The 27,599-nt window shown below is 37.0% G+C and overlaps 1 protein-coding gene and 1 long non-coding RNA gene across 2 annotated transcripts; one reads left to right on the top strand and one right to left on the bottom strand.

Annotated features, from left to right (window-relative positions):
- Positions 1-8,515: 8,515 nt before the first annotated feature.
- Positions 8,516-9,882, bottom strand: LOC145036138 (uncharacterized). The gene is made up of 2 exons (XM_078984613.1): positions 9,756-9,882; positions 8,516-8,934 (listed from the first exon to the last, which is right to left on the bottom strand). The coding sequence occupies exons 1-2, from the start codon at positions 9,880-9,882 to the stop codon at positions 8,516-8,518; spliced, it is 546 nt and encodes a 181-aa protein (XP_078840739.1).
- A 2,931-nt stretch (positions 9,883-12,813) lies between these two features.
- LOC145034022 (uncharacterized) lies at positions 12,814-13,936 on the top strand. The gene is made up of 2 exons (XR_013677836.1): positions 12,814-13,083; positions 13,512-13,936. It is a non-coding gene; the product is annotated as an uncharacterized LOC145034022 (long non-coding RNA).
- The last annotated feature ends 13,663 nt before the right edge of the window (positions 13,937-27,599 follow it).

Genomic DNA, 27,599 nt, shown 5'->3' with positions numbered 1-27,599 from the left:
TACGCCTGAAGCATTCATGAGTTTAATGAATAGATTCCGTCTTTCTTACTTGGATCAGTTCGTCATTCTCCATGTAACGACTTACTTATCTGCCCTCGTAGTAAGAAGGAACCCGCGGAAACATTACCCTCGGAGATACTTTTCGCAAAGTTCTCTGAACACGAGTTTTGGAATCGAAGAGTCAAAATTTCCTAAGACACACTATAAGTGATGTGGAAATTATTGAGTCCTCTGTCAATTTATCAAAACCGTTTAGAATTTAACGACACCAGAGACGCCGATAGGAATTCGCCAAATTCTAGGTCTTACAGACCTACTGTCATAGTTCATCCAAAACTCTTCGCAAGTTACAGAAACCTTTACGACTTTGACCCAGCAGGGGGTGGCCCTTGACTGGGAAGATAAACAAGAAAAAGAAACCTTGGAGATTCAAAGTGAGAGACCAAGTTCTTTAGGAAAACTCACTCTGGGAATGCTTAATGCGCTTCGTAAAGCATGGCAAGCTAAATCCAAGATAGTCAGGACTTCCTAGATTCTTACCAGAATCACTCCTATATCTCACAGACTAAACCTACTCCGCGAACTCAGTAACGTACATCTTACCCTTCGCGTCTCGATCTTGAAACCGTACCTTTTCATTAGGACTCTCGTTAGTCCACTCGACGAGATCGAATTAACGAGACCCTCGCCTTCGTATTAGAACCGTAGTGACCCTCGACCGAGTGGTCAAGCGGACGAAGCAACGTCGCCTCCCTATAGTGAAGGTTCATTGGGATACCAACCGAGGACCCGATTTCACTTAGAAGCGCGAGAACCAATAGATTAGGAAGTTTCCCACTTCTCGACTCGATCATTCGTTCCTACTTCCTTACCTAAATTCTAATTTCGGGACAAAATTCTCATTAACAAGGGGATGATGTGACAACCCAGAATCTTCATTCGGTCAAACCCTAAAAGTCAATCACTTTATATTATAAGTCAAGTTCACTATTACTTGTTTTTGGGAAAAATAAGTTCATTTGATTATTTTAATAATTAATCTTTAAGCGAACGGGGGAAAGAAAGTGTCGTCTTGGGTTTTGAAATCTAAAAACCGCAAACACCCCGTGTCTTAGAAGTTCACGACCAAACTTTGATGTTTGGGTCGAAAAATCATCCAAAAACGTAAACTCATGCCTTAACCATGAGTTTACTCCCCAAAAACTAGTCATTTTGTGTTTACTCCCCAAATACCAAAAGAGTAAACTCCAAAATATCCTCTTAAGTATCATCCAAGTTTTTATTCAAAATCTTCAATCTATATTTCCAAAACACCATGCCAAGAACACACACTAGTGTTCTTGGACTTAAAGTTCATTTCAAGCTTCCACAATGATCTTTGTGCGTGTCTAAGTCTTCAGTTGACACCACGCACTTATCCGACACTTCCTTCCGATCCATTGGCATCATGTGAGTTCATACCCCTTAATCAATGTTTTAAATGTTTTTAAATGCTTTTATGGGGGGGGGGGGGGATACAAGTAGAATCATGCTAGTTATTATATCAATCATATGTGATTAATAAGCAGCATTCAAATGATTTGCTACTCATTAGCCGTTTTACCAAACAGTTTCCTTCAAATGATTTTTCATAAACATTTCATATGTTTAAAACTCCTTATTTAAAACTGTTCATTTTACACTATATGTTTCATTTCAAACTCATTTACAATTGTGTTTCAAACAAATGTTCCTTTATACTTAAACTGTTTTATCAAACCCATGCTTTCAAACCGTTTTAATGATTGACATCAAGTCGATCTTTTCTTAGATAATAATTATGTTTTAAAGGTTTTACAAAACTTATTTTATGCTTTTATATTATCAGTTGCATGCCTATATATGTATAGTTATATAAGAAATGTTTAAAATACTTAGGAAGGCTATCCACCCTATTTCCTCTTCGCGCTTGAGATGTGGTCTGGTGGGATATCGGGTACCCGTCCGAAGGTCGTTTAAATATTAGTTATATATCATGTGTACATATATAGTCATATAGGTTCTTCCAGTTCATTCAGTACCCTTGGGTAGAAAGGGTATACTTCCATGTTCATATGTACCAGTTACATTACTAGTAAGCTACCATATGGGTAGTTTAGGAAGATACTAGAACGCGATATCATACAACGAGTCAGTTCATTCATGAGTCTATACATGCTAGATAGATAGAACACTCATTACAGCTAGTACACACAGTCCATTACTATACATGCTAGATAGAAAGAACATACATTACAGCTAGTACACACAGTACATTACTATACATGCTAGATAGAGAGAACGTACATTACAGCTAGCACACGCAGAACACTTTAGTACATGCAGGCTAGACAGATAGAGAACACACAATACAGCTAGCACATACATTACATATACATTACATTCAGATTTGTGAGCCATTAGACGGGTCATGGCACTACCTGCCATGACCGTTTTTGTATCCAAAATCTCCTTACTTGGGGAGCGTATGAATTTGCGTATAGATCTATACTGGATTGATTATCCTACACCTTGCTGCTCACTACAGTGTGACTTGCAAGTCTACAGGTGCCAAATGTCATTTCTTACGGCGTCTTACATCGTCATTTTACTATAGTCGGTAGCAGGATACAGGTCGATCACATGTTACTTTAAATTACATTAGATTTAAGGTAGTTAGTACGATTGTAGTTAGACACCATAGTACTGTTTCATTTTCCTATTACATTCACTTCATGAACATTCACACAACGCACGGTAATGTACAAAACTATATTTTTTGTTAATGATAGTTAGATTTAGGAAAATACACACTCTTACAAGAGCCACACACACAGACACTAGATGCCTTGGTAGAAGGATACGGTTAGTAGGAAACATAGGGCTTCCTAGGATCATACAAAACATTTTCAATACTTACAGTTCATATAAATACAAATACTTACATACAAATTAGGACACTAAACTACTTATCATCTCACCATCTTTAAAGTTGATACTCTCTTTCAAAATAACTTGTATCCTCAGGTCAACCATATACAGGTACCGATGCAAGGTTCAGAGAAGATAGTGCTCGTTCAAGACTCTTCTTTCATTTTGTTTTATACTTTAGTGTTTATTATAATTTGACAGAACAAACTTGTATTAAAATTATATTATTAATCCAATGGATGATGTTGTTGCTTGTTTACTACTTTTCATTGTTGTGATACTGTACATGACGTCCTCCACCCCAGAACGTTTCTGTCGTTCTTGGTTTTGGGGTGTGACAAATATTGACATGATTTAAGTGTGGGTGTGTAGGATGGGTCCCCCTCTATACATCATTAATATTATGTACTTTTTGTAAATATTAGCGTCTTGTGGTTATGAGTTCAAGTTGTTATTCTTGATAAGGAAATAGATGGCTAAAGTTGGTATTATTTAGGAAAAAGTGGTTGTATGTGCATTTTGTGTAAAAGAAATATATCCTGTCAAATCTAACAAAGCAACATAGATTGTAATTTGAACAACAGCAGAAGAAAATGTTTTCTCTTTCTGAGGGTGTGGATGCGTTGGAATAGTTAAATATTTATAGAAATTCTTTTTACATATTGGTCAAAGATTTATAGGAACTGGTTATTTTAGTTGGGTCCACAATTAGGGTCCTATTAGACTGATTTCTATCTATTCACCAAAGCTACGTAGTTAAGCCATTGGTACAAAGTCTTATGTTGTTTACATACAAAAGCACTAAAAGTGTTTGTGGAACATCTGATACTAACTACTAACAAATGGGAGACATTCATCAAAAATAAAATAAGAGGTGATGAGATCTATTTTTTACGGCTTCGCTTTCTGTCTATTGATGGTGTTGGGTCATCTACATGCAACAGAGAGGATGTGTTAGAAAACATAAAGTTGTAATATGTAATAATTTGATTTATGTGTATACCAGTAGTGTTGTATGACAGAGTACATGCGCTGCGTGTGACGGGCATTGTAGAATCAGGTGTGCTTTCTTGCATTGTTAACCTTGTCGTGGGGACCTGTGTTGGAGTTGTTGGGACATTTGTTTGAGATGTAGAATTTGAGCTTTCAATGTCTACAATTATGAAATGTAAATTGTCCCCGGCAGATGCCTTTAGGATCTGAATTGACATGTTTTTTGTTTGCCCTTTCTGCTCAGTAAGAAAAGCTAGAAGTGTTTTCATGTTGACGGTGTTGTTGTTTGCTATAAGATCTTGAAGGGTAAACTTGAGCAGTTTCTGACATGAGGTGTTGGATATGATTGTTGATATTGTGTCCGTTGCATCACTTACTGTTAGGCTGAATTTATGTCTGCTCTTAAAATAAATTTGTTAGCTTATAGCATACAGGATAAATAGTTGTAATGTAGATTGAAGTGTACTTACGAAAATTTTGGGTTTTCAGTGAGAGAATGTGCACTGTATTACCATTGTGGGCCACGTTTATGAATGGAATCTCTACAAGTGGGACATAGAACCTGATACAGTTTGTCTTGAAACTGAATATCCATGATTGATGCTTTGATCAAAAAAGTTTTATCCTGTAAACAGATGGTTGTACTGTTAGGGTATTGATTCTTATCTATATTATTGAATGAAATTAGATAAGAAGATATCATGTAACATGACCAGTAAGTATGATCTTTTTCTTGTTTTCATATCCTGGAATGTAATTGGTATTCCAGACGGAATAGAAATTGGTCTTTGTGGTCCACGGAAACTGAAACCAGAGAGTCATTTTGTTAACAATATTTTTATTGAACAAATATGATGTTTACAGATGAGAAATTTGTTGTACATATCAAGAAGTGCTGATGTTTCTAGTATTTCTGGATTTATATGTACATGGGTGGCAGGGGATGATCCATGGCACAATGTTCCTAGGATTAAAAAGAGGATTATATTCACTAATAACAATTATTATGGTATAGCAGTGATTTTTTTGGTAACTTTCAGATTGGAAGTGCCATACCTGCAGAAGTGGAAGCCTTTAGGTTTGTAACAGCAACAACTGTAATGGTAGGCAACAAGATGAGTAGATCGCGGTTGAATTTTTTTGGGAATGTGATGCATTCATTCCATAGGTTTATTGGAAGTTCATTACCACTAGACGTTTAATGTATCATGTTATTAGCTAATGGAAGTGTAATCTGTACTTAATATATGTTCCATGATATTGCAGTTACCTCTTGTCTATTAGCATGAGGAAAACATATGGCTCATGATTTGCTTTTTTGCAGTCTTTGATTTTTGATAGAACACCAATAAAATCTAAAAAACAATCAATGTTATTACATGAGTAATGTATATAATATAGAATGAAGGACAGATCTGTATACCTAGATAATAAGGTGGTTTTTCTCCAAGTTCCATGAGATGCGATTTTGTGACAAAGCGGAACCAGTGTTTCGGTATTGTCATTGTATCTGGAAGTGATTTGATTACTGAAATGAGACCAACCTCAATGTAGAAATCATTCTCTAATACCTTATGGTGCCTATCAAGTTCTGGACAGCTGTATTCGGAGATCGTGTAGCAATCGAATAATTTGAATATTGATTCAATATAAGCCTAACTAGTACGTTGTCCAAGAATCTGTATTGCATCTCCCTATAGAATTTATTAAGTATTAAAGTATAACGATAATAATTTTTTATTGTATATTCATGTTTTCTGTATATATTTTATACACTTACAAATCTATCAACACCTAAGTACCATGTCTCATATCGACGGACATCGTTCTTCCATTTGCGGATGATTCTCAGTTGTAAAGGAGCTCCAACACCTTCGCACTTCAGATCGGATATACAAGTCATGATTGTTATGTCTTCACTGTTAGGTAAACAGACATTAATCGAGGTAAAAGTGTTAGTTGTTACATATAGCATGCATTGAGACTTGTTTGGAAAATAATCACAGCTATGTAACCAATAGTGATATGAAAGTTAAATTTTAAGGTATTATGGGTATTTTGGACCTGTTTGTGGAATACATTGCGTAGCAGATCTTTGTACACAATGTTTTTTTGTTTCTGTGGGTATGAAATGGTCTTTTTTTCTATAATAATTTTTATGGATGCAGGTGATGTTGCTCTGGAGAAAGCTACACACAACTGTCCATGTGCAAAAATTGATTGAGATAGATAAACACCAATTATTTTTAATGATTGTCCCTGGCTTTTATTGATTGTTATTGCATAACAGATCTTGACTGGAAACTGTTTTCTTGAAAAACTGAATGGCAAATCAGATGGCATGTGTATCAATTTTATGCGCGAAATGTATACAGGTCTTCCAATATAAGTTCTTGTCATTATGGTAGCTTCGATTTTAGTTGGGAGAAGCTGTGAAACAATCAATTGAGTACCATTACATAATCCTTCCTTTTGGTTCAGGTTTCTCAATAACATAATCGGTGTTCCTTGTTTCAAGTGAAGTACATGAGGTGGGATTCCTGGAAATATTAATTCATTTAGGTACTCTATAGGATATAGTCCTTCTAGATTAGTTGTGTGTTTTCCATTTGGCTGCATTGAATCTGTGTTATTATATACTCCACCGGAAGCTGTGATAGTTTCTAGGATCATGTTGTTTATCTTATCTGCCACTTCATTTGTTGGACAAACAATTTCCCTTTCTGAAAGATCTTTCGCGGTTGGGTTGGTCAGTATAGAATCTCCATACACAAACTGTATAAGATCTTGTAACAAATTTGGTCCAGGTGGGATCAATAGTCAATCTAGAATTTGAACCCAAGACGTGTTGTCCGGATCATCTATATCAGGACATCCAACCAAACCATCTCCAATGTTAAGAAGCCATGTGCCAAAATCTGTTGTTGATAGTGTATGTGTCTCGGCATCTGTATTTGAAAGCAAACACATATTTTCCGTGAGCATTCTAACTTGAAAAGGAGGCCAAATATATGATTTTGGTAGTGTAAGCGCTATTATCTCAGAACGTGTGCTTCTTTGGACAACAGGAAGTGTTTGTCGAAAGTCACCACCAAGGAGGACAAAAATACCACCAAATGGTTTCTCATTACATTCTAAAACATCTCGTAACGACCTGTCCAGAAATTTAAAACATCTTCTGTCACTCATTGGTGCTTCATCCCATACAATAAGTGATGTATGACACATGAGATCGCCTAACATTGTTCTCTTTTTTATATCACAATATGTTTTGTTTGTGAGATCTATTGGAATCTTAAATCTTGAATGTGCGGTTGCTCTAGATGGAAGTAGTAATGATGCGATTCCAGATGCAGCAATAGCCACAACCACTTTCCCAATTGATCTAAAATAAGAAAGAATCGTACTCCATAGAAAAGTTTTGCATGTACCCCCGTGACCATAGACAAACATCAAAACTTGTTTCTTATCTTTAATGGACCCAACAATTGTTTGATAAATTGACATCTATTGTGAATTTAATCGTGGCAGAAATTGAGCAACCACTTTTTGTAGTTCTTATCTATTGTAAGTCATTTCTTCAACTAACAACCGATTATCAATCACAGCAAGGATATTAGATGATGGAATCGATAAATCAAAATCATGTAATGATCTTGAAGGGACAGAAGAACGAAGCGTATCCTTTAAACTGTGCAGCAACTGATGTGTTATAAGATTATCTTTGAAAGACAAAGACCTATCCGTTATTTTGGTTTTCATCGTATACAGATAATCATCACAAATCTTTTCATGTGTGACTCCCTATAAGAGGCGTGGATTACTTACTTCACAAAAAAGCAGCAAGTGACAAAAAAGGGATCGCAGTTGTGCTGAGGTCGCCCAGACAGAAGCTTCAATGAATGCGTTCATCCACTCGATATCATCTCCAATTATTCATAATGCATTGCTGGCACTTCTGTAGGTTGGATGGACAATGTTGGAAATGGTACGGAGATCTTCAAATGATTTGCAACCCTTCTGATGAGAGAGCAACATTCTGAGATAAAACAATTTGCCAGATGATGGATGAACAAAGACCACCCGGCCAACCATTTTTGATGAGTCATCAGTCCTACGTATCCATGATTTAGAAGGAGCATCCCATTTGTAGTACTTTGGATAGTCAAGATATGTGACATCATGACCAGATGCATCTATTGCATTGCTCTGAAACCATGCAAGAAGGGTTGTTCTAGAAGCATTTGGGTTGGACAAAACTTCTTGTATTGTGCTCTCTTTGTTAAACACAATATGTTGTGTGTTTTCTGTATGAACAGGTGGGTGGCGGTGATGTATATGAAAATAAAGAATACACCATGCCGCCTCATGTGGACAGATGTATCCATCTATGAAATTTTGAATTTCATTTACGAAAGAAGAGTGTTTTTCTTTTCCATCCAGCTTATTATTTGTGACAACACTTGGACCACCTCTATCTGTTGTTTTCATTTTTTTCTAGTGCATATCTAACACGATCTGCTCCTTTAGAAATGTATTTGAAGAGATAATTTATCATCATGTTCCATCCACATTACTCAACGTTAATATGCACATCAAACCGAGAACATAACCTTCTGTTATAGGGTACAATATACCCATTATCTATGGGAATCCCACGTGGTGTTATGTGTTTTCTTGCTGAAGAACGTTTGTAACATACATAACCATCAGTATCAAAGAATGTAGATTCGAGAAATGGCTTTGGAAAATGTTTCTTATATTTTCCATCCAACATACATGGATCTTTATCATTTAGCGGACCACATGGACCATGAATCATGCACGCAGTAACTGTTCTATACAGTGCTGGTTCCACAAACTGATCTGGCAGTTCAGCAGTTATATATGTATCTACATCTTCAGCATTCCGTATCTTAGATGAACTATTTACCCATAGCAACGTATGACAATGTGGAAGACCTCTCTTTTGAAACTCTATTGTATAAAAATCTGTGAGGATAAGTAAATGTGTTGAATAAAAAGAAATGTACTTTGTTTTATGGTAGTGATATGTAAGTGAAATTTAGGATGTACGAAATACAGGAAGATGCAAGATAAGAAAAAAAATGTAATTTAATATGGATGGAAAAACAGAACTGTAAGAATTTCAGATGACAAATGGAAGGATACAATCGTGACATTGTTACATGATATATGCATAGAAACATTTAAAGACTGAAAAACTCCCCTATAAAAATAGTAAACCATTGAAATGAAAACAGATGGTATCCTACGAAAATAGGTGGTGACAACAGTTGGACCAAACAGACCCTGCATAGCGAGTGTATCGTTAAAAATTTAAAACTTAAGATTTTTGGATGAAGATTCCCCTACATAATCTTTGTAAAGAAAGAAAACTGATTTTAAGAATTTTGTACCAAATTCTCCCTACATGCTACCTTTATAGGTGTAAAAGAAGTTATGTTAACAATTTTGGACTAAAACGCCCCTACATAACGTTTGTATACATAACAAAATTTCAACATAACAGTTTTCAATGAACAAACACTTGCATACACTTATATTTGTCTCATTTAGGTGTCAGAATAAAGAGTAAACATACAGCCAAATAAGCATGAAAATCAAACAACTTATAACATATTTCCATAAAAAAAATAACCTCAATTATATTTGTCTCATTCAGGTGACAAAATACACAGTAAACACACTGCAAAATAATCATCAAAATCAAACACCTTATAAGATATTTGAATAAAAAATATTCTGAATTAAAAGAACATTTCAACTCATAGAGAAACAAAATAACATACACGCATCAACATCACCAAAGGTCTTGTCTCGTTTCAAGAAGTCGATAAAAGCATGAACCTTCAGTTTAAAAACTCTTGCAATGATATCTGCCCTGCTATTCGGATCCTTCTCGTGATATCTATCCATGTACCGGCGTATCTCAGGCCATTTTACATTGCATGTGAAAGTTATGAAATATTGTGGGTTACCATAAACTCTACATATAGCGAGTGCGTCCTGAAAGTGGCTATACATGTACCGGGGGCCTCCTGTAAAAGATGTTGGCAAAAAACTCGTTTGCCTACAAACCGACTATCCCTATCCCCCTTTGAAAGTGCATCATACAACCCACTACCATACTGAGAACGAAGATTTTCTTGATGTTTAGCAATGTAGTCCAACCGTGCAGCCTCAATACAGGTATATGCATCCACGAGATATTGTTGAAAGAGGCGAGAGGCACTTAAAAATGGAGACCATATTCCTTGCCGAGCATGGATCTGATATGCATAATACATGTTAACCGTAAGACTCCGAGCATGGATACCAATCTCATTTTTCAATTTCAACCGTGGAGACCAACTATCTTCACCATACGGGAACAAAATCGGATATTGCAGGGGCATGTAACAGGGATGAAGCTTGCTAATACGCTATGGCAGACCAGAATTAGAATGGACCACAATATCATAGGCAGTACAGTTACTGTCATCACCACTAACAATGCAGCCAAACGATCTTGGTGAAAGGAGATCATACCTACGATCCGAAACATTGCTGAACAAACGAACCGAATAAGAGGCTATATTTTGTTGGTCTGCAACATCCTTTGCAGTCTTGAATGTTCGTACATATTCATTGTTCTTAGAAAAAAAACTAACTAGAAAGAAGACTATGCTCTCATCCAGATTTGGTTTTCTTGGACCATCAAAAACCCTCAACCTATTATCGACTTCATTTTCTATGTCAAATAAGTAAAGTTGAAGAAATCGTGGTCCTTTCTGAGGGTTGGGACAAAGGGAACCAATTTTGTGACTAATTTGTCTAGAAATCTTAAACACAAAAGGCCCTCGACCATCATTGACATCATCATCAACATCTGCTCCAAAAGAGGTCATAGAGAACATACTGTTATACACTCTAATGTCCTGTAAAAATGGTCGTTAGTAAACAAGCCGGTAAATTTAACCGACATTCTAGAAGGATACGGAAGAACAACAGAACCACTTTTACAACATCGATGGTATCTCGGATGCTGAGGAGTAGACATCTTCAAATATCTTTCTCCAAGCCAAAAAATAAAAAGCACCACAATAACCGCAGACTGCATCACAGTTGCCACAGTCTACATATTCAGGGAGAGCACGAAAACCATCTGTCCGTCAATAGAACCGCCGCCGAACATTTCTACCGTGAGTAACAGAAGGCAAACCGGAAGAGGAAGCAACATCACCGCAACGACGATCCTGGCCAAGACCCATACCCACAGAAACAAACACAAAAGAAACCCGAAACACAATACCAAAAAGAAGAACAACAAATGAAGGAAATATAAATAATCAGGAGGAACCCTTACCTGAAATGAGAAGTAGAGACGCAAAGCGAAAATCGGGAAGAAAGAGCACACATAGGCAAGCAGAATGGATATACATGAAAAAAGTACATACCATGCACGATGAATAACACATGTATAGAATTATAAAAAAGCAAACAAAAAATACCCAACAGCTTTTCCTTCCAACATTTAAATCCTGTCAGCACAATGGAAGTGCCATTTTTTGTAAAAACTCTTCATTTTACTGTTCATGTTGGAGGCTAAGTTTAATATATATATATATATATATATATATATATATATATATATATATATATATATATATATATATATATATATATATATATATATATATATATATATAATATATATATATATATATATATATATATATATATATATATAATAAAAAAGCACTAGATAATAGCAATGAAGCATATATATATATATATATATATATATATATATATATATATATATATATATATATATATATATATAATAAAAAAGCACTAGATAATAGCAATGAAGCATCGCACAAAGTATCACGTTCATTTTTATTATTATAACATGTCAGTGGTTGAATCATTTCTAATCTTTTTGGGATGAATGTAAATTAACTATTCATGCGTTATTAATTATCATTTACCCTCAATTAGATACTTGCCAAATAAAAGCTACATTAGTTCTCCTACGAAAGTTTCATATACTAACTTTATATTAGATACAAAATTTTTGTGGTTCATGTTCTCTAACTCTTTCCATTTGTATTAATAAAGTTCATGTTCTCTAACTCTTTCCATTTGTATTATTATTATTTTTTAAATTATGATGTGATATTAGTTATAATTATAAAATTAATTACATACCAATTTAAAATTATGTATAGTAATACTTCTGAAATTTTAAGGTAATTTAGTTATAACCATTAATTATTTCATAACAAAACTGAAATAATGCCTGGTCCTCGAAATATGTCTATAATTTCTTGAACTTCACAACTTATCAAGCTTTTTATGTGTAGCTCATGAAATACTTGTATTTCTTTTCTTTTTGGTGTTTATATCTTAATTTTATCAACGAAGTTAATATGTCGAACTGTATTCTTTATTGTTACATGTCCAGGTTGCTAAATTGATGAAAAAACAAGCGCATCATCATCTCTACGAGGAGTGGAAAATATAGTTTATCCATTTGTTATATATATATATATATATATATATATATATATATATATATATATATATATATATATATATATATATATATATATATATATATATATATATATATATATGGATGTATGTGTGTGTAAGTGTATGTGTTTGTGTGTGTGAATACATTAATTACATATAACCTATTCATATTAAATTATATTGTAAATTTTGTTGGTGATTAATTAAATTATATTAAATTAATTACATATAACCTATTCATACATTAATCACCATATCATTTTTAAATTAGGGCCTGTTTGATTAGATGCTGATTGGGTCCGGTCAGAGGTTTTTGTCTGACTCGGTCCAGTCAGATTGTTTGTTTTGCATTTGATCTGCTGACTTAGTCCGCTAATAGTTGTTGATTCGGTCCGTCAAAAAAAAAAAGAGCTCACCGAGTAAAATCATTTGTTTGCCCTTCTCCTCCCAAAATATATGTAATCCTTCGCAGCTCTTCTTCCTCGTCGCCAAAGAACGAACGCAAGGACAGCTAGCTCCACCGCTTCCTCCTCAAACTCCGGCCTCCTCCTCCAGCATCGTCTTCCATCGCAATCGTCGTCTCCGGCCTCCTTCATCGTTAGTTTCTTCTCTAATCTCCTCTCTATCTCTGCAACACGATTTCTGATTCACAATAGATTTCCAGTTATGGGATACCTTGTATTGCTTCTGTAAAGAACTTCATTTTGGTTGATTCTAGAAAAAAACAATCAAATCGATTAGCTTGATTTTGGAAATTAATATGAAGATTTAATTGTGTTTCTGTGTGGTCTGGAAAAAAAAAATCAAATCGACTAGTTTGATTTTGATCAAGAAGCAATATATTAAAGATATAATAATCTTTTGTATTGAAATAATCGAATTTGTGGTGTGACTCTTTGACATTGAAAATTATTTGATTGATGATTGACGAGTTGTTTAGTAAAGAATTAAACGAAATTACGAAGCCTTCATTTTCAGGTGTTCCAAAGTTAATGATATTTTTTATTCTAAATGTTTGAAATCAGATGCAAGACGATGCGATTATGATTTACAATAGTAAACGGAAGCATTAATTGAGTTTAAAAGTCAAAGAAGTTTGGATGGTCAAAATTGGAGTTCCATCCTTAACAATCAATCAGGAAGTTAGTTTTGTGCTGATGTTTGCAAATTGAAAAAGATGCGATCAAAAGGAAATTCAAAGGCGTTTAAAATCGATATGTTTTATTGTATATGGATTATGAGTTTTATTGTATATGGATTATGAAGTATGGGGTTGATGATAATAGCTTGAGAAAGAATGGGAAGAAGGAAAAAAGAACAATTTTGTACATACGGAATATGTGTGTAGATTGTCAGATTTATACCTAAAAGTGTTGTGTATTATATCGTTACTTTTGGATTTTATATGTTATTTTATTCAAGGGTAATATAGTTATTATGTTTTACTGTAGGTTGAATGTTTTTACGAAGAAATGTTGTTTCAGGGTAATATAGTCATTTTGCATAATCAGTCAAATGTAAAATCAAACAACAAGTTTCAGTCAGAAGTTAACTTAGTTAGAACTTCTAACTCAGCCAGCGTCTAACTCAGTCAGTTCTTACCCAGTTAGCAGCTATCAAACGACCCCTTACTGGAACTAACATATGAGCTAAGGGGTTTCATAATTTATACTCTAATATATGTATGAGGTTTGTGCAGAGTACACGCATGTATAAGATTGAATTGGAAGTTGGTTCGGCGACAAGTCGGGGGTTCGGGGCAGCGCCCCTGATTGAGGTCCCGCTAACTTGATTCCAAAGGAACTCATAACGGCTCAACCCTATTGAAACCCTAATCTCATTTATTATATAGAAACGACTATTCCTTTTAGAAGCTACACACGAAAAATAGCTCTCGTTTTTCTTAAAACACTCACAGAATCTTTCTGGCAATTTGGCTTACAATTTATGTGCCAAGAATCGTAAGTAAGGATGAGATTTAGAACCGAAAAATTGGATCGGAACCGGAGTCGGAACCGTTAGAACCGGAATATATAGAACCGGTTCCAGTTCCGGGTTTAAAAATTGGCTTTATTCGGGTTCCGGGTAATCCGGGATTGGGTTCATCAGGTTCGGGTAAATCGGGTCTAAAAACCAGAAACCGGTGTTAGGAACCGCAACCACTTTTAGGGTCGGAACCGGTTTTTGTGAAACGTTTAAAAGATGCATATCTCATTCGTTTCAACTCTGATTGACATGTGGTTTTTTCCAACGTGTAGTTTAGAGTTTGTACATGATTTTAGACTATAAGTTTTCCATTTTTAGTTTTATATTCATTGACATACAGTCCGCCAAAGTCGGGATATCAAAGCTGAAAGTTTTTAGTTTTTTAGTTTTTTTGTATTCTATGAATGTTTTAAAACATGCATATATAATTCGTTTGAACTCGGATTGACATGTGGTTTTTTCTAAATTGTAGTTTAGAGTTTCTACATGAGTTTAGACTATAATTTCGTCATTTTTTGATTAATATTCAATGATTTACATTCCCCTAAAGTTGGGATATCAAAACTGATAATTGTCAACTTTTCAGCCATTTGTTTTTGTACTTTATATTCTGTGACAACCCAAAATTTCCATTCTATACAAACAATATCACTTCAATAGAAGCTATAACAGTCATAGTCGATTTTCATACTTTTCGTATAAGTTGGAGTAATTTAGGGTTTACACTTCAGTAAATATCAGGAGAGTGGATGCACTACGGTTTTGTGCAACACTGTTATTCCAAAACTCGGTTATATTAGAAATCAATTCCGGAATAAAAATATTTTCTGCCAAAACTATTTCAGGACTATAAATAGATTTCTGAACTAAAGTCATTCATTATTCACATTTCCAACTAGAGAAAAGCCATTTTCTCACTCACGGATCTTCGTGTTTTCGTCCCAAATCGTGAGTACACTTCTCTAGTTGTTATTTAATGCTTGTTATATGCTTAATAACATAGATTACATGTCAAATATGTGAGATTCGGGAGCTTACCGCCCAAGAACGTTCTTGGGGAGTAAACTCCAAAACGAAGCTTAAAGGCTATCTAGTCCCATTTCCTTGTTAGGTAACTAGCTTAGGATGATATGTATGTACATTTAAGGCTAGAAAACAATCAAGAACACATAGATTTAGGAGTTTACGACCCAAGAAAGTCTTAGGCCGTAAACTCCAAATTCAAGGGAGAAAATGTGTCCTAATTACTCCTAAGGCTTTAGACTTTAATACCCATTTAATCCTAGCTAATCTATGGACTTTTAAACATCAAGAACACCCCTTAAAGGGAGTTTACGGCCAAGGAACAACTCTTGGGCCGTAAACACCAAGTAAGGGCACTAAAGTGTACCTAGGGTCCTCTTTAGCCTTAAACAAAAGCCTAGAAATTATCCTACTTGTGCAAGGGACTTGAAAGAATTAAAACACCCATCCCTTGAGAGTTTACGGTTGTAAACTCCAAAAGAAATGGTCTTTTGGCCGTAAACTCCTCAAAGGAGTATTTTAAGGCCCTAAACTACCCAAAGGATTAAACCACCAAGCAAGGCTTATTCTAGAAATCAAACAACACTTCAAAACAACAAAAACCACCAAGATTAGAGTTCACGGCCGTAAACTCAAGGGTTTATGACAGTAAACTCCTTTTGTGGGGTTTATTGCATAGTAAACTCTTATATAAAGCCCTTTGGTACATTAAACCCCTTTAGCCTTGTCCCATAACAACCTAGAAACAACCCTTAGGACCTATAACACTTATACAAAGTGTTTACATGTTCCTGAGTGTCCCAACTTATTCCAATAAGTTATTATTTGGCTAATTAGTTATATATATATGCTCATTATATGATAACTAGGCTTGTGCGTGTGAACAAGTCTCCGTTTGCCACCTAGCACGGTATCCGATACTTCAATCCAATCCACTCGCCACAAGTGAGTTCATACCCCTTTAATTAATCTTTGAAATGCTTTTAAATGTTTTAAATACTTTATGGGGGGAATACAAGTTAAATACGTATAGTTATTATATCAATCACATGTGATTACATTAATCACATGCGATTAATAACTAGAAAACCAATGATTTTATCACTGTTCAAACTGTTTATCAAACTGTTTTACTTCAAAATGTTTTACAAACTCTTTTACTTATCAAATGCTTTTATTAAAATTTGTTTTACTTCTTATAAATTGCATGCCCATATATGTATAGATATATAAGAAATGTTTAAAGGGCTTAGGAAGGTCATCCGCCCTATTTCCTTTTTCTCGATTTGGATGTGGTCTGATGGGATTTCGGGTAACCGTCCGAAGGTCGTTTCAATATTAGTTATATATCAAATATACATGTATAGACATAAAAGTACTTCCATATTCATACTTATCAGTACATCATCAGTAAGTTACCATCGGGGTAACATAGGATCATACTACTACAATTTCTAGATAAATGAGTCAGTTCATTCATGAGTCAATACTTATTACTACGAGTACTTATACAACTATACTAGAAAGAGAACATATACAACTATACTAGACAGAGAACATATACAACTATACCAAAGGAAGAACATATACAACTATACTAGAACAATTCATTACATTACATATACAAGAACACGTTAACAATTGTGATCCACTGTATTGGAGCATGCCTTAAATGTCATGGCCCGAGTTGTAGCCAGAATTCTCTTGGAGGGAGAACGTGAGTTTGCGTATAGATCTATCCTGGATTGACTATCCTACACCTTGCTGCTAGCTACAGCCGGACCTGCAGGTCTGCGGGTGCCAAACGTCATTTCGTTATTACGACCATTCGTATGTCGTTGTTACCAGTCGATAGTATGGTGCAATTTATCACATGATACCTTAATATAAATCCGGTTTAAGGTAGTTAGTACAGCAGTAGTTCCTATAATACAACACTACAGTACTACAATAATTTACCCATTACATACTTTTAGTGATTGTTTCACTTAAACTTTAATGTACAAACTATATTTTGTTAAATGATAGTTACACTTGGGAAATTACACACTTTTACAACAAACGAGCATACAAAACAGTTAAGCCTTGGTAGAAGGCTACTTTAATAGAAAATATAGGTTTTTCTGAGAGATTCAAACTCATACAAACAATTACAAACACTTACTAAGATTTTACAAACTTACACTTGATACATGTTCAAACGTTTTTGGATGACAAATACCGACACTAAAATACTTATGAACTCACCAGCTTAATGCTAATAAACTCTTTCAAAATAACTTGTATTCTCAGGTCATCAGTAGACAGGTACCGAGGCCAGATTTTGAGAAGATGGAGCGCATCCAAGATTCATCCTATTATTTTGATTTACATTATTTTTGGTGTATATAACTGTACAGAACATGCTTGTATTAAAACTATATATTTAATGCAATGGATGATGTTGTTTGCTTATTTACATTTACTGTGTTGTGATACTTTACATGACATCCTCCGCCCCAGAACGTTTCCGCCGTTCTTGGTTTTGGGGTGTGACAGATTGGTATTAGAGAATTGTTTATAGTGAATCAAGTATATCAACCCATAAAAGATATACTAAACTATAAACCCAACTCTGGTGTCAACATAGTCCGCATCCGCCGTCTCGAAGAAGACATGGAACGGACCCGGAGAACCAATGAAACCCTACAGCAACATCTGGTTGCCTCTCAAGCAGAAGTCATGGAACTTCGAGCTCGTCAAAGGGCTCATGAACGACACCTTCAAGAGGTGATCCGTCAAATGAGAGACCTCAGGGTTCTCCCGAGGAATACTCATCGCCGTTAGATGATGTCTAGTACATCATTATATTTTGGGTTAAGGATTAGCATTTAACATTTGTGCTCTAAGTAGCACTTGTCTGTAAAATATTCCTAACTTTTAGTACTCTAATTAGGAATCTAAGAACTGTCAAACTTTTCCGTCTGGTATGATGTAAGACCTATTGTTAGGTCGATTTTCCCTGAACTTATTACATCGGTAATACCAGTACTATTGACATCTATCTAATTTGTGGGAAAAATCTTTACACTCTTGTTTTCCTACTAATCTTCCTTGTTGTGATCTCAAACACTCATTCAACTGTTGGGCTATGGTTAGTTAGTCCATGTGTCACTCTCACCTTACTTACAAATTGATTCTTACCACTTTGCTTATCTTTATAAACTTATAGCTGAAAGATGCCTCCTTGCAAATCTCCCCGGAATAACCCTACACCTCCACCGCCTCCTCCACCTCCGGTCATCGATACAGCAGCCCTAAATGCTACCGTAGCTGCAGTAGTGGCAACTGCCATGGCACAATATCACTCTACTGATGCTAGCAGAGGTGGAACCCCTGTTAACTCTATTCCGGTTGAAACCCCTGTGCGCTCGAGAGAGTGCTCTAACAAGGATTTCACCAACTGCAAGCCAAAGTCCTTTCATGGGACCGGCGGAGTCATTTCCCTTTCGCAATGGTTCGAGAAGACTGAATCAGTCTTCGAAATTTGTTCATGCCCTGCTGCGAGCAAAGTCAAATATGCCGCATGCACATTTGAAGGAAAGGCCCTGACATGGTGGAATGACTACGTTAAAGCTCTAACCCTCGTCGTAGCCAACGACATAGGCTGGGAAATAATGAAAGACCTCATGATTGAGGAATACTGCCCGAGGGGCGAAATCCAGAAATTGGAGCAGGAGCTTTGGAGCCTGACCATGAAGGGCACCAACATTGTCGCTTATACTGCCCGATTCAGCGAACTGGTGGCCCTTTGCCCCAATATGGTTCCCACTGAGGGGAAAAAGATCGAAAGGTACATATGGGGGCTAGTGCCTCCATATCAGGGGAATGTCCTAGCATCAAACCCCGCTACCTTCGATAGTGCCAAGCGACTGGCACAACGACTCATTGACCATGGAGTCAAAACCCCTGCAACCACAACAACCCTAACCATCCCGGAACCCTCCAAACCCGCTGACACCAAGCGGAAGTTCTGGGATGACAAGAAGAAGTAGCGACCTGCCAAAAAGTACCAAATTGTGGTAGTGCATGCCGCGGTGACCCCTGCTGCTGCTACTGCTCCGATGAAGCAGTATGCTGGAAGTTTGCCTAAGTGAAACAAATGCAACTTTCACCACAACGGCCCCTGCCGTGAAATACAGTGCTCTAACTGCAACAGGAAAGGACACACCGTCCGTTTCTATAAGTTCCCGGCACAACCGATCACCCAAGTCCCCGGCTCTAGCGCGAGCCCAACTTGGTATGGATGTGGCGAAGCAGGCCACTTTAAGAGGGACTGCCCCAAAGCGAAGAATGCTGGCGGAGCAGGGAGGGTACTGGCAATAGGCCATGGGGAAGCAGTTGCTGACCCGACGGTGGTAACTGGTACGTTCCTCCTCGATAACTCCTATGCATGTATTCTGTTCGATAGTGGAGCGGAGCGAAGCTTCGTGAACCATAAATTCGCTCTCATGCTTAAACAACAACCACACGCACTTAAAGAACAATTCACAGTAGAAATGGCTAATGGAAAAACAGAAAAGACCAGTAGCATATACTTAGGATGTACCCTAACTCTAGATAATCATTTATTCCCAATCAACCTTATGTCGGTCTCGATTAAAAGCTTCGACGTTATCATCGGCATGGATTGGTTGAGTCTTCATTGCGCCGACATCATGTGCTTCGAGAAATCAGTCCGCCTAAACCTTCCGTCTAACGAAATTCTTATCGTCTACGGCGACAAACCCGGTGCGAGTCTCCGTATTATATCAAGTATTCAAGCACAGAAATATCTGCGTAAAGAATACCATGCATTCCTTGCTCACGTCGTCGACACGAGCCTCGAAACGAAAGAACTAAAGAACATTCCAGTAGTGAGCGACTTCCCCGACATTTTCCCAGAAGAGCTACCAGGATTACCTCCGTAACGACAGGTCAAGTTCAGAATCGAATTAGTTCCAGGAGCTACCCCAGTAGCCAAGTCGCCCTACCGATTAGCACCAGCAGAGATACAGGAATTATCTGGTCAACTTAATGAACTGCTCAGCAAGGGCTTCATAAGACCAAGCTTCTCACCTTGGGGAGCACCAGTCTTGTTCGTTAAGAAGAAAGATGGATCATTCTGTATGTGTATTGACTACAGAGAACTCAACAAACTGACGGTCAAAAATCGTTACCCTCTGCCTCGCATAGACGATCTATTTGACCAACTGCAAGGGGCGAACTATTTTTCCAAAATTGATCTGAGATCCGGATATCACCAGTTACGGGTACCAGAGAAGGATGTTCCAAAGACAGCCTTTCGAACTCGTTACGGACACTACAAGTTCGTGGTGATGCCATTCGGATTGACCAATGTGCCCGCAGTTTTCATGGACCTGATGAACAGAGTATATCGACCTTACTTGGATCAGTTCGTCATCGTTTTCATTGACGACATCCTAATCTACTCCCGAAGTAAGGAAGAGCATGGCGATCACCTGCGACAAGTTTTAGGAACTTTACGAACGGAGAAACTCTATGCGAAGTTCTCGAAATGTGAATTTTGGATCCGAAGAGTCGAATTCTTAGGACACATGGTAAGCGAAGAGGGAATCCACGTGGACCCATCCAAAATTAAAGCCATTGAGAACTGGTCAGCACTGAAGACGCCTACTGAAATTCGTCAATTTCTAGGCCTCGCTGGCTACTACCGCAGATTCATACATAACTTCTCCCGAATAGCGAAACCTCTTACAACCTTGACCCAGAAAAGCGTGGCCTTTGACTAAGAAGAGAAACAAGAGAGAGCGTTCCAAACGCTCAAACGAGCCTTGTGCACTGCACCAATACTATCTCTCCCCGAAGGGATAGAGGACTTCATAGTCTATTGCGATGCATCGAACCAAGGGCTCGTGTGTGTTCTGATGCAGCGAGGTAAGTGTGACAACCGTCAAATTTCGGTCAAGTCAAAGTCAACTAAAGTCAGCAAGTCAAACCGTTTGACTCAATTTGCCCGTGAGTACTAAAATTTACACTATGAAACTTCTACATAACTTCTATTCTAATGAGAAATCATAAAGCAAAAAGTGCGAACATCTAGGTCTCCTTAACCTAAAACTGTAGTACGTGGCGACCCAAACCGATAAAACAATGTTGCATACTCACCGGGAGTGTGTAAGATCCTTAAACAAGGCTTTAACAGGGTTTACAAACCATGCATTGCGATGCCGGACACTCACAATTGTCTCACATGGAACCTCTCTCAACCGTTTTCACTCTATCTCTCTCTATGTCAAATCTCTCCCAAATCTCTCTCAAATATCTCTCTGTACGATAAATCTCTCCAAGAATGTCAAATCTCTCCCAAATCTCTCCAAGTATGTGAAACCTCTCTCAAATATCTCTTTGTATGAGAAATCTCTCCAAGAATGTCAAATCTCTCCCAAATCTCTCCAAGTATGAGAAATCTCTCCCAAATCTCTCTCAAATATCTCTCTGTATGAGAAATCTCTCCAAGAATGTCAAATCTCTCCCAAATCTCTCCAAGTATGTGAAACCTCTCTCAAATATCTCTTTGTATGAGAAATCTCTCCAAGAATGTCAAATCTCTCCCAAATCTCTCCAAGTATGAGAAATCTCTCCCAAATCTCTCTCAAATATCTCTCTGTATGAGAAATCTCTCCAAGAATGTCAAATCTCTCCCAAATCTCTCCAAGTATGTGAAACCTCTCTCAAATATCTCTTTGTATGAGAAATCTCTGCAAGAATGTCAAATCTCTCCAAGTATGAGAAATCTCTCCCAAATCTCCCTCAAATAGTTCCCGTAACTTTTTAGAATCATTCGGGTCATTCCGGCCCTTAACCGGGTCAAAAACGGCTTAAAACGGGGCGAAAACGAGAAAAATAGGCTTTAGGAACTGAAACCAAGAAGAGAGGCCTCTTAGGACTAGAACCGAGCCTTTGTTGGCTGAGGCATGCGAGACCGAGCCTCGGTCTCTGCTCCTCTCGGTCTCTGCTTCTTTCTCTCCTCTCTGTTCTCTTCTCTGCTTTCGGTCTCTGTCGCTTTCTCTCCTGGACGAACCGAGCCTCTGTTGGCCGAAACCGGAGGACCGAATCACTGTAGCTGAGACCGAGCCTCGGTCTCTGTTGCTTCTCACTCTCTGTTCACCTCCCGCCTCTCTGTCGCTTCCTCTCCTCTCTATCGCTTCTTCACTCTCGGTCTCTACTCTGTCTCTCTGTCTCTTCTCTTCTCTCGGTCTCTCTTCTCCTCTCTCGGTTCCCTCTCTCTCCTGTCTTCCCTCTCGGTTTCTACCCTCCCTCCTCTCGGTTTCAGCATCAGAAGGCCGAACCTCGACCAGAATTCGGAAATTTGTCACTTTTAGCCCATTTTTGATATTTTTAACATTTTAAGCCTGTTTTTCGTGATTTTAAAGCGGGATTTTCTCCAGAAATTATATTTTAACATAATAAACTCTAAATATTCATAATTTAAACATATTTTGATGAAAATCATTATCTAAATAATAAAAACCAAATGGGTGAATTATTAAAGGTGGAGTGTTGACTTTGCCTTATCCAATGTCACAAGCAACCACCCCACACCCACTATTTTGGGCATCTTAAATAGCCTTCATCAGAAAAGTTCAACTCCATTCACGGACTGTTTTGGGCATCTTAAACATTTTTGTTTTCAAAACTGTAGAAGGTGCAAATAGTTCAAGTTCTTAGCTTTAAAATGACTACTTGCACATCTCCATACGATTTTTCTACAATTTATGGTGATTTTTACAAAACTGCCTATCATTTCAAACAACAATCCGGACCAGTCTGTGATTATGGACTTTTTCACCCAAGTTGGAGGTCATTAAAAATCGTGATAAAAATTATGAAAAAACTAGACACATTTTTTGAACTCTCAGAATTTACGGATCTAGTTTTCGACTTTGTATGATTTTTCTATGATTTTTCCAAAACAGGGTAGAATGGCTAAAGTTAGCCAACAGCATGTAAATATCATAACACTTTGTATTATGTTGAGCAAAGTGTATAATCATAAGCTCTAATTATTGAATGTGTTTCCTTGTTAGTTTATCATCATGAACTAAAACTAAGTCATTCATAATAAATATTATTCATTCAATTTAGAACACGTATATTAAACTATAAAAAGTATAGTTTGATAAATTCATAACACTAATACATTTCCATAAAAGAGTTCATACATATTACATACATTTTAGATAAACTATAATAGGTATAGTTTATGATACATCACTCAACGCACTCGTACAAAAAGGGTACATTCATACAAGAAAGATTTATATTCACACACATTTCACGTAAATTTGTTAACCTATAGTTTGATAAATTCATAACACTAATACATTTCCATAAAAGAGTTCATACATATTACATACATTTTAGATAAACTATAATAGGTATAGTTTATGATACATCACTCAATGCACTCGTACAAAAAGGGTACATTCATACAGGAAAGATTTATATTCACACACATTTCACGTAAACTTGTTAACCTATATTGTGAGACTCTCTCTCTCTCTCTCTCTCTCTCTCTCTCTCTCTCTCCCCGTACGTCCGAGTTCGGGATATAATTCCTGGTAGTTATATTCAGAATCTCCTTGAGGTAGAACGTGATACTTGTATATAGATCTATATTGGGTTTGACACCCCACACCTTGCTGCTAGCTACAGTGGGACCTGCAGGTCTACGGGTGACAAATGTCATTTTAATTTTCGCGACGCCTGAGAACGTCGTGGCAGGTTCACATAGTCATAGTATGATTATAGCGACTCACATAGGGATATAACAATCCATAAGTTTACGGGATTTTATTTTTAAAACCTAAATGAGTTTTATGTCGATTTAAAATCACTTTTTATCTCTACGAGTACAAATATTACTGTACACTTTTGGTTTTGGTAGTTACGACTACACATCATTTGAAACCACATTTATACTTTTAAGTATGGTCAATACTTGTTATTTCTCGGTCCTATAATTTAGGACTACATATATAAAGTATTAACGAACATGAGAACATACGATAATTTCATTTAATTCAAACGCGTCCATGTCCATTTAAGCACATAACATTTTCTATTAATAAGAAAGGTTAATTATACATTTTGGTCTTCAGTCATAAGACTACAGTACACAAATTTTAAAGAAAATATCGGATTTTCTGGATACATATTCTAACGCTTTTACAAGGAAAACGATTTACTTTTCTAACGAAATCTCTTATGTCACCAACCTTTGTGTTGACACCTTTCAAAACTACTTGTATTCTCAGGAATTCAGTGAAAACAGGAAATCAACAACGTTTTGAGGATGGGACGATAAATCGTCAAACAGTTCATTTTGTATTATAATGTAATTGATGTGAATCATGTAAACATGTGCTTTGATGTAACGTTTTCAATTATATTTGTGTTGGTTGTATTTACTTTGAGCACTATTATACTCATTGTTGTGATACTCTACATGAAGTCCTCCACCCCCGGACGTTTCCGCCATCCTTGGTTTGGGGGTGTGACAGATTGGTATCAGAGCATTGTTTATAGTGAACTCAATATATCAAACCACATAAGATATACAAACTATAAATGCATTGGGACTAAGTCTCTGATTTAAAGTTTCAAAACAACTATACTTTTAGAAATAAATAGTTTCTTATTAAAGGTATACATGCATACATACATATTAAGGTCAGCACCACTCTAGAACAAAACAAAAGTAATGATTGTTGAATATCACAGGTAAGCTCGGGGATGCATGGTCAGTCCTGGGAGTGGCATAGCCTAATCAACTATGCTGGTCCGAGGAGTGATTAGCACATGCCCAAGAATAGTTGTGATATGTCAACAAGTCTGAAACTTACCAACACTACCACAATGAGAACATTAGAATAGAACATGAGTTTAAAATACTATAGGAGTATTTTGTAATATCATAACTTATATGAAAACTAAATAGATCCTTAATAATAGATCTATAGTCCCTAAGTGGATACTTAAGGTTATATATAACTTAGAAATTATAGACTTAGAATTTGTGGTCATTACTTTACTTCCTTTTCCTTGTTTGGATGTGGACCTAGAGTGGGATCACTTATTCAAAGGTCTATCGTATCTTGTTATATGTAATTAGTATGCACTATGTCATTATAGAAGTAACTAATAAGGATTACCCCCCTATAAGTAATTGATAATAGAGTTAGACGCATAGTACTTATCTCCTCCACTTCTATTCTCGCAAATACGGCATAGCAAAATCCTACTTACCGGACGACCCTTACTTTCCTAATCCGAACTCGAGGAATGGTGAATGATTATGAGAAGAATCATAAGCGGGACTGGAGGTAATCAATCCTCCATGCATAGCAAGGGTTCCGTGAACCGTTTCGACTATAACGAACCCGTGAACCGTTGGGCAATCGTGATCGAGGGTTGAATGTCGACAACAATGAAAACAACCACCATGTGGAGACCAACGAGGGTGCTATGACCTCAACCACGGGGGACTGACGGACAGAGCCCTCCCGGCAAAGACCCGGCAGATCGCGATCATCGGGGATTAAAACAGGAAGACTACAATCTGAGCTTAGAAAACTGCGCGCTACTATAGACCCCACCATCTCATATACCGGTGACTCAGAATTATACTACTATTCCTGAGACCAACTCTCTTTTTAGGACCTTATCGCCACTCGTGAAGAGGAAAGAGAGTAACAGGGTAGGACACACAGCATTCAAAGGAAGGATGATTGTAGCCAAGCGTTGATTGGCAAAGCTACAAAATTGCATCGACCTTGCCTCAGGCATCACAAGGGATGGATCATCGTAAGTAGAGTTCATGCCGCTCACCAGACCTGGTAAATTAGCTTCATAAGTATGCGTTGGTGCTACTCTATTGTAAGTAAAATCACGACACTACAAATTAAGTGATCATACTAATCAAGAAATCTATCTACTATCAAAACCCGCCCATGCACAAATGTGAAGTAGACCTGCATCGAGGTCAAAATTTTCACTGAAACCATGATTTCTAGAGTCATATTAACAAGATGGGCTTAGGATGTACCTATCCGACTCGAATGTCTATCTAGACTTAATTATATAACCAAGCATACATCAATAGGTCGTGATGAGGACTTAGCTTGGGTCAAGTATAAGGTTTCACTTGGATACCGAGCTACTAAAATACATGAGTTTATTATACAAAGAATCTCGTTATAAATTGTTTTCAGAACACCCTAAACAACCGAACTTTGATACAAATCGATATGAGATAAACTTAGTTAGAAAACTCACGACATATAGCCATTCTAGAAACTCATTATCGTCTCACCTTTAAACATTTGTTGAGAAGTTTCTTCTTCATAGACCTATGGAGTGTGAACGTTCCAGCACTAATACACCGGATCCCATCAAAATTCCTCAGCCAAGTGTGTTCGGACAAACATGATTCTAAGAGGAGTAAAGCTCAACGTCCGTATGAAACCTACTCCTACCTACTGCCATAACTCCATCTCGGGAGCGTTAGCAGAAACACTAAGAATAGTACAGTAATGTGCAAAAATTTATATGCGTAAATATAAATTGTAAGGATGCACTTAAGACAATCATTTCCACTAATGAAGTCGTTTTTCGTCATGAAACAGAGCTATGTCTTCACCAAGAGGCAAGAAATTGACTAGCAAGGCGCCAACACTGCAGATAGATGCTGCTACTTTTCAGGCTGCAGTCACGGCAGTCATGGCAGCCGTCATGGCGCAATTCAATACTAACAACGTCAGCAGGGGTGGAAGCGGTACTAACAATACAAATTGTGGTAACAATCAGGGACACCAATGGGTACCTACCAACAAAAATACCTCAGGCCACAAACCTACGAACAAGAAGAGAAAGTTTTGGGACATGAAAGAGCGCCACCAATCTAAAGGATACACTAAAAGACAACGACCTAGGGCCGCCCCTACCATTACAACAGCAGTCACGACACATGCCTCGACACTAGCCTCGGGGTCTGCCACCCAAATGCCTGCCAGACCATATGAGGGATCACTCCCAAAGTG

This window comes from Lactuca saligna, chromosome 3 (assembly GCF_052625555.1).
Source record: "Lactuca saligna cultivar CGN05327 chromosome 3, ASM5262555v1, whole genome shotgun sequence".
Lineage (NCBI taxonomy): Eukaryota > Viridiplantae > Streptophyta > Magnoliopsida > Asterales > Asteraceae > Lactuca > Lactuca saligna.
Note: the sequence above shows the minus strand (reverse complement) of the source record. Positions and strands in the feature narration are given on the sequence as shown.